The 8,758-nt window shown below is 35.4% G+C and overlaps 1 protein-coding gene across 1 annotated transcript in view; it reads left to right on the top strand.

Annotated features, from left to right (window-relative positions):
• Nucleotides 1–3,513: 3,513 nt before the first annotated feature.
• The window catches only part of LOC137389833 (hemocyte protein-glutamine gamma-glutamyltransferase-like), a 14,006-nt gene continuing 8,761 nt past the window's right edge, over nucleotides 3,514–8,758 (top strand). The window contains exons 1-5 of the mRNA XM_068075964.1: nucleotides 3,514–3,887; nucleotides 5,500–5,611; nucleotides 5,825–5,979; nucleotides 6,071–6,171; nucleotides 8,458–8,614. Of these exons, the coding sequence (XP_067932065.1) occupies nucleotides 3,614–3,887; nucleotides 5,500–5,611; nucleotides 5,825–5,979; nucleotides 6,071–6,171; nucleotides 8,458–8,614 (799 nt within the window). The 5' untranslated portion in view covers nucleotides 3,514–3,613. The remainder of the gene's footprint in view (nucleotides 3,888–5,499; nucleotides 5,612–5,824; nucleotides 5,980–6,070; nucleotides 6,172–8,457; nucleotides 8,615–8,758) is intronic.

The following is an 8,758-nucleotide window of genomic DNA, read 5'->3' as shown; positions in this document are numbered from 1 at the left end:
CGTGAAAGATCAAGGAGAGTTAATACAAAAAAACCTGAATCTTTAAAAGAGACACCGCTACATTTGAGTCAGCTGCATAGAAGGCTATGACCATTTTAGAAGCGTTTAAAAATTGTGTGTTCATATTAGTTTAATATATTCATTAATACTATGTCTCTTTTGTCTATCTATATGTCAGACTATCATTCGGACTAAGCTATTTATAAACTATCTATAAACAATATCCATCTATAAACAATATCTATATATAAATAATATCCATCTATAAAAAATATCTATCTATAAACAATATCTATTTATAAACAATATATATCTATAAACATCTTCTGTCTATAAACAATATCTATCTATAAACAATATCCATCTATAAAGAATATTTATCTATAAACAATATATGTTTATAAACAATATCTATCTATAAACATCATCTGTCTATAAACAATATCCATCTATAAACAATATCCATCTATAAATAATATCCATCTATAAAAAGTATCTATCTATAAACAATATATATTTATAAACAATATCTATATATAAACAGCATCTGTCTATAAACAATATCTATCTATAAACAATATCTATCACTAAATAATATCTATTTATAAATAATATTTATCTATAAACAATATCGATCTATAAGCAATCTATAAAGAATATCTATCAATAAACTATCTATAAACATTATAGATCATTTCGGTAAGTGGTAAACAAATTTTATTTTTGCTGCTAAAGTCAGGGGTAGAATTAAAATGTACCCAATGTTCGGGACCAACCAAATAATATAATTCCACCTACATGTGATGAAAAGCCTGCAGCGCTGCCATATATATAAACTACATGTTTGGGTAAATCTGCACTGAGTTCTCCCGCAATATTATTCACTAGTTGTTTGGCTCAGCAACATAATGTAAGCAGATTGTATGCTAAATTCGTGCACACGAATAACTCTATGATTTCACATTCTTATTATCAATGCAACAACAAAACTAGTGCAAAAATGAATAACCCTTTCTATTCCTTTTGTTACTCACTGAGTATTGACATTCTTTGAAACAAATACAATCAATTATATTGTTCTATTGTACTAAAATTGGTTGCTTGGTTTGAAATACACAAGAGCGAATACTTTCATCGGAGCCTTAGAGTTGATTCAAGCCATACGATACCTGCATGTACACTTTGAACAGAAATCATGGGAAGTAGACACAGCAGTTCTAATCACTCAGACAACAGTAACACTGATATTGATGTCTTCACAGAGAATCCTTTGGTCAGCTTTGAAGGAAGACGGAATCCTAAGCCACTTGCTGGGACAGGATTTAATCGTAGAGTGGTTGATAACTCTGAAACCTCAACTGAGCGTGGTGACGGTAAATATGCTATTTCATTGCTCATAATAAACCGCCATGTCTTTATCATAAAATTATAAAAAGCTTCGTAGCATTTTGTCATATGTACAGAAACAGCAAGATCAGATCTATAATAGGTTCGCTTTAGGACTGTATTGGTATGTAACTGGCCAGACAATAGTTTTTTTTTTTAAACCAACAAAAGATTACCCTCAGATTTTTCAGTCATTTGAATTCTAACTGAGCTTTGTGACAGAAAGATGAACATTACTAGATCAAAGGCTAACCATTGCCTAAGGTCTACTAGTATACTCAGTTCATGTGACCGCTGCAGCGACTTGCAGTTTATAGGTGTCAAAATGCTGCACTTAATTAAACATAACTATTATTTTAAGGGTATTCCATCAATACATGTGGGCCCACCCATCAGTCTGAATCTATTTTAGAGCCTATCGAGAGTTTCGAGGCTGTCTAACTAATACTCATGGGCCATGTGCCTTTCATAGCTTTAAAAGCATGAATTATGAATAAGAGTTCTTTTTATAGAAAGTGTTTGAGCCTCATGCATTATTTGATAACAGGCTGCTTTGTACAGCATCTCTACGGATAGCTATTCATTGACTTCTGCATAATCTATCCATTGACCTCTACATAATGCTTTTCTTAGTTTTTAATGTTAATCCCATTCACTCTTCAAATAACAGCATCATTTAAAAGCTGAATGGACGCTATGTTTGCGTAACAACACAAACTGGACGCGCTGAAGAAAAGTTTTTCATTTCGAGTACCTCCCTGATTATACATTGGAGTTGTTGCTACACTGAACTAATGGGGAGCAGCAGTTCAGTTTCTGCGCCAGCTAGTACGGCTAGAGCTAATACTAACAAGCCTTGTACGACTTCTCCTGATCGTACCAACGGCAGTCGCTTAGTAAATTATGGAGGAAGACGGAACCCATCGCCGGTTCGAGGTTTGGGCTTCAACCGGAGAATCATAGAAAATTCTGCATCACCAGCTCTTGTATCAAACGTGAATGCTTCTGCAGCCAGAGATGGTAAATATTTGGGATTAATTCTCTCAATGGAAAGGTCAAGGGTGGAATATATCATGCTATTTATTGGTCAAATATTGGGAGAGTCAGCCGTTTCTTCAGAGTGTGCCTTTTCTATTGGACTACACTACTGTGGCTAACCTATATGGCCATTTAATCATTTAGCCTGTGCTTCAGATACAGATACAGATTTTAGCAAACAGATACATTGAAGGTATCTGTTTGCTAAAATACTGGTTGCTTAAAACTACCAGCAACCACAGAGATTTTAGGTCATAAATGATATTTTTTAGAGTAATAAATTGCTTGTCAAGTAGATTGTTTTAACTCCATCGGTGGCAACACAAAGCAAATAATATATGACCTTTGACCTTTGTTGTGTTTGCTAGTGTTTACTATTTGGCTTTAGTTAGCGCTTGTCTACCATAAGGCTTAGTTATGCGAAAATAAACGAACGGATGTTTTAACGGTCCGTTATCTGTCTACTTAGTGCGGACACTTCAAACGACTCCCTTCTTACTCAAAAAGCTCTTTTCTCAGCTATCAGGATTAGAGAGATACTTTTACAAGAGCCAATTGAAACGAGAGCTACTGGGGACCCTGTGATAAACTTTATCTTTATGACCCGCCATGAACCAATATTTAATACAGAGCTAAACTTATTACAATGTCTGCGATATTCAATATTATTTTGTCAAATTAAGTTAATTTCAGGTGTATAAAACAACTGCTATTGCATAACAGCTACAATCTCACTCAAGTAAGATTAGGAAAGTTGCGCCATAGTTTGCTGACTAACCATACAGTCAGCGTGAAAGGAACCACATGCTTGGATCAAACAAATTATTTTTTCACAAAGAGGCTCTTGTTTCTTAAAAGAATAGCCTAAATAACTAATTTATTATGTTTAGTGATGCATTGAAAATTCAATATTAAATTGTAGGTTCGCACTATAGGCTTTGAGTCAATTCTAGATAAGGCGTCTTATTGCTAGCTTTGAGCTGCCCGTGTGCAAACAAATGCCACAACACTATCTAGTTTCCTAGCATCGGCGACAGGTGTGTTTACTAAGCTGTTGGCTTACGAGTAGCCACGTTCCCAAATGTCAGCAATATTCGTTGGATTATCCTTTGCGGGCGTCTCGACAGTAGCCTACATCGCTCGAATCATTTGGAAGAGGCAAAGTGAGATTGATGAGACAGACTCTGACATGCCTCGTCGTGGTCACAGAGAAGAAAGACGAGGTCGTCATGGGGCAGGTAGATGGAGGAGAAGGGCGGCGAGTAGAAGCGCAGCACGAGCGCGAAGGAGAAGTAGAAGGCGCTCCCGCCGTCGCGGCGATTGTTCACCGGAAAGAGATTCCTCACCAGAAGCAAATAGGAGTCTCTCACCAGAAGACAGTCGCAGCCCTTCACCTGTTGATCTGAATGCTGCCTCCCTGAATTTTCATTCAACCGAATATCGGAAACCAGAGTCTACAGCCGGTAGATGATCTTAAATTTAGCCTATTCAATATCATGTACTCTCTTAAGGCTGGTTCACACTACATTGTATATCGTTGTATCTCAGTCTTGCTGCCACAATACTTCGGTAATACTTGTTAACCATGTTTACATTTATTTTACATCAGCAAATACTCCATGACATAGTGTTCGCATTTTTCTTTTTAATTTTTCTCGAAGGAAGTTGTTTGTTTCCGCGCGCTCGTATTAAATACTAGTCCCGCAGCAACTATCATAAATGGAAATTTATAGCTTACGCTATTCACGATAGCGAATCACCATTGCTGAAATGGTCCTCAATGTACTGGCTGTCATTGGTGCTTGGCGAACTATCAGGAAAGTTTGACAGCTGCAAACTTTCCTAACTTCTCCGCCTTGCTTTGTAAATGCCATCGGGTTATTTATCTGCACACATAATTTTATTACAGACGAGATACATTGCTGCTGCATAGACATCGACATAGACATACCTCCGAGAGACCAGTTAAAACTAGTTTTACTTTTTGTTCAAATATGCACAGAGTTATTTGCTGATCTTTGTCTATGCCTGTTGCCTTGAAGAGCCGTGATACAGAGCGCCTAGATAAGAGTGCAAATAAACATCGACAAGGCTGCTTACGAATCTAGGATTTTAGCTGCCAAGAAGACTGGAGATTCTTTAAATTGTCTCTTTAATCTGCTATTAGTTATGCTGGAGACATATTATTTGGGCCTTGGCTTCTTCACACGCCTTCTCATCAACCGCCATGTTACTTACTTATTTACTTACTTACTTACTACTCACTCACTTACTTACTCACTCACTCACTCACTTACTCACTCACTTACTCACTCACTTACTCACTCACTTACTCACTCACTTACTCACTCACTTACTCACTCACTCACTCACTCACTCACTCACTCACTCACTTACTCACTCACTCACTCACTCACTCACTTACTCACTCACTTACTCACTCACTCACTCACTCACTCACTCACTCACTCACTTACTTACTTACTTACTCACTCACTCACTCACTCACTTAATTACTTACTTACTTAATTACTTACTTACTTACTTACTTACTTACTTACTCACTTACTTACTTACTCACTCACTCACTCACTTACTCACTCACTTACTTACTCACTCACTCACTCACTCACTTACTTACTTACTTACTCACTCACTCCCTCACTCACTCACTCACTTACTCACTCACTCACTCACTTACTTACTTACTTACTCACTTACTTACTCACTCACTCACTCACTCACTCACACACTCACTCACTCACTCACTCACTCACTCACTCACTCACTCACTCACTCACTTACTTACTTACTTACTTACTTACTTACTACTCATGCCTCCAAGTTTGACATACAATTACCTTTCTTGTATGGAGACACTGTCATAAAATAACTGTTTTGCAGAGAAATATTGTAAAACAACTAAATTTTTTAAACAATCTCCCTTTTAACAACAAAAAGTTTACCAAACAGGCAGACAACACAAAATAACAATTGACTAATTTGTTACAAGTAAATATGCATTGAAAAATAAGCACTCACTAAGTGAATGATTATTGTAAAATATTTTATCAGGCGCTGAAGCAACAGAGAGTGTAGAGCCTGCCAAACCTGCATTACCTGATCTTGAGATATCCAATGTAGCTCTATGCATCGAGGATAACTCTATTGATCATCACACTGACAAGTAAGATACAAATCATGAGTCTAGTTTACCACTCATGTAGCTGATACTCTGAGTATACAAGAACTTCTCAGCTTTGCATAAGACGCACAGAAAATTGAAAAATTTTATTTATTTGCTGTTTAACCCTAAATCTGATTAATTTTATTATATTTTCTTTATTAAATGTTGAGTTTTTCTACAAATTTAGAATGTGTCTTTTCATGCATATTTTAGGTATGAGGCAAGTCAAGATGGTTATATCGATGACATTACCAAAGAATCCACATCAGCTAAACTTCTTTTGCGTAGGGGTCAAAAGTTCAAGGTCAAAGTTACTGTCAACAGACCATACACAGACAGTGACCACATTAGAGCTGTGGCTAAGTTTGGTTAGTATGTATTTGCTTAAAGAATTGGAACTACAGTATAAAAGCAAATTTGAATTTGAGCTGATGCATAAATTATAACACGGGATTGCAGGGCGGGTACCTCTGGCTAGCAAAGGAACTTACAATGAGATGATAACCCATATACCAACTACCAATGACTGGAAAATTGAAGTCTCGTCGTCTGCTAATGAGGTAGGCTATTTTCACTAATTGATTCATTGATTGAATTTGCTGATTTTTAACCACTTAATTTCTCTTTTACTGATTTCATTATTTTGTGGTATAGCTTTTAACTATATGGTGTTATATAAACCAAATGTAAATATTTACAATAATCTTAATAATAATAAGAACTGTGTTTGTTTATCTGTCTTTCCGTCTGTCCATCCGTCTGTCTGTTCTAAGCCATGCTAGGAAAAAAATTGCTTTCAATGTGATTCAATCTCTTGACTTTTGTCTGGTAGCCCAACAATCTTCCTTCTGTGTTGATTAACTACCTTGCCACATTGTACAAAAAATGTGCAGTTAAATATTATGACACCTGACAATCGCCCAGGGAGCTCTGAACTGCCTGGTACTAATATGACATGACTAGATGAATGCCCGGCATTGCCCGAATAATAAAAAAGTCTTTGCACAGAAATATTATTTTTATTTAACATATACATTTAACATTCTAACTTTTAAACTTCATATCATGAAAAAAGTGTTTTGTGCAGTTTAATAACTAGGTGTAATAAAGTCTCTGTCTGGATTTGAGGTATTTTATTACGCTTGGTCAAAACGTTAAATTGGGCAGCGGATGAACACGAAGGTTTCGATAACCTATTTTTTCGGTAACTAATTTTCTGGTTCTTTCTACGATTACATATAATGCCATATAATTAATACACCTAAAAATTATAAAAAAAAGTTATAAAAAGGAAATGTTCAGTTTGCAGACGAAACTGATAAGACAACTACATTATACAAATACCGCAGCAAAAGTAAAAAATCAGTGAAAACCTTTTCCTTAATTTAATATTGTAGAAATAAAAAACTGTAATTATGGTCTGTTAGCTTCTTGAAATTAATTTAAATCATAAGCGGCACTCACTAAACTAGCTAACAATTTTTTTACATTTCATATCTAAACCAACTCAAGGACATTGAAAGGTTTCATTGAGTATACAGGGATACAATTTGCACTTTCCATTTTGTTTTGCGTTTTGCTCAGAGTATATCTTGCAAAAGGATTTGCGCATTACCACAGTAGGAAAAAAACTCATAGGGTGGGGTGAAGAGAACCCTTACTTTTAGCATATCTGCGCTTGATTTCAAGTCGATTAGCAATTTCCTCAAATCTGAGCGTATATCATTACGCCTATATTTAAGGTCTTTCCTGATGATGCACTAGTTTTTTGTGCAGTTCAAATGAATTAAGAGAAAAAAGAAAACAACTGTAAAGGTTTTCAAACTTTTTTAAACAACTGTAACTTTTAAATTTCATATCATGAAAGAAGTGTTTTGTTGAAACAAATTAGGAAGAAAAATAAAACTGTGAAGGTTTGTAAATGTAAATGTGAAATCATGAGCAAGTAATGACTAAATATAGTCTGTTTTGTTACAATTACAATGAAAAGTTATTTGGTATATGATTATATGGTTTCAGTGTTGGCATCATAAAGTGGAAATATCGTTTAGACGTAAATAGTGGTTCATAGTAATTATCTAATGCAATCACCTTCTTAGTAAAGTTCATCACCGTTAACAATTAGTAACAAAACAATATGTTAACCTTAGTAACTATTATAGTTACCTACAATAACTTTAGTGCATTTTGTGGTTATGATCTGCAAGAAAATGTAACATTAAAATGTACTACTAGCAGAGTTCTTGCCTTCGAGACATTTGTGTAACATTAATGCTAAATCTAACTTAAATAAATTTAGATTACTAAAACATTGTTTTTAGGAAGTCTTAGCATGCATTTTATTAAACTTTCAACTGAAGTTTTATCGCTTATCTGTTTGTGAACCCGTTTTTACCATAACGGATGACTCTGAGCTGAGACACATTTGCCAAATTTAAATTTTGAGAGAAATGTTTGTTGATATTGTTTGCCAGAAAACAAGTTAGCCCTAGTATGGAGAGGACAAAAAAGCATTGTGTTTCATAGAGTTAATAGTGTTTATGAAGTTAATACGCCATTTAGCCTGTGCACTCGAGAAAAGGGTATAAGGTGTCTGATAAGAGCGATTGAATAGTAAAAACAGAGTAGCTTGGAGGCTAAGTGCATAGTTTGAAACTTGCAGTTGCAATCTTGGTGAGTTCAAACCTAGCAGGATGCGAGCTTTCAATTCCAAGATTTTAATCAATTGCTGGACATACCGAAGAACAGACACGCAAACTTTTAGATTTTCATATATAAATAATTGATCTATCCTACACAAAAATGGTTTACTAATGCCATAAAGAATACATAATTTCTTGTCACAGGTAGAGCTGTCAATAACAAGTGCTGCCAACTGTGCCATTGGTCAATGGAAACTCCAGTTTGACACAGTTACTAAGGATGAGAATGGCACAGTTACCAAGTTGATGACTGAAAGCTTGAAGGCGGATTGCTATATGCTGTTCAACTGCTGGTGTACAGGTACTGACATTCTCTCCCTTCCTCTTTTCTCTCTCTCTTTTTCTCATAACGACTTTTACGCAGTCAGTCATTTTGACAATGACTTTCTTAAGGATTAGGCTAGGGCACTTGACTTTATACATTAGACTTTCATGCAGCTCTTTT

This window comes from Watersipora subatra, chromosome 3 (assembly GCF_963576615.1).
Source record: "Watersipora subatra chromosome 3, tzWatSuba1.1, whole genome shotgun sequence".
Taxonomy (NCBI): domain Eukaryota; kingdom Metazoa; phylum Bryozoa; class Gymnolaemata; order Cheilostomatida; family Watersiporidae; genus Watersipora; species Watersipora subatra.
This window is presented reverse-complemented; position numbering and strand designations above follow the sequence as displayed.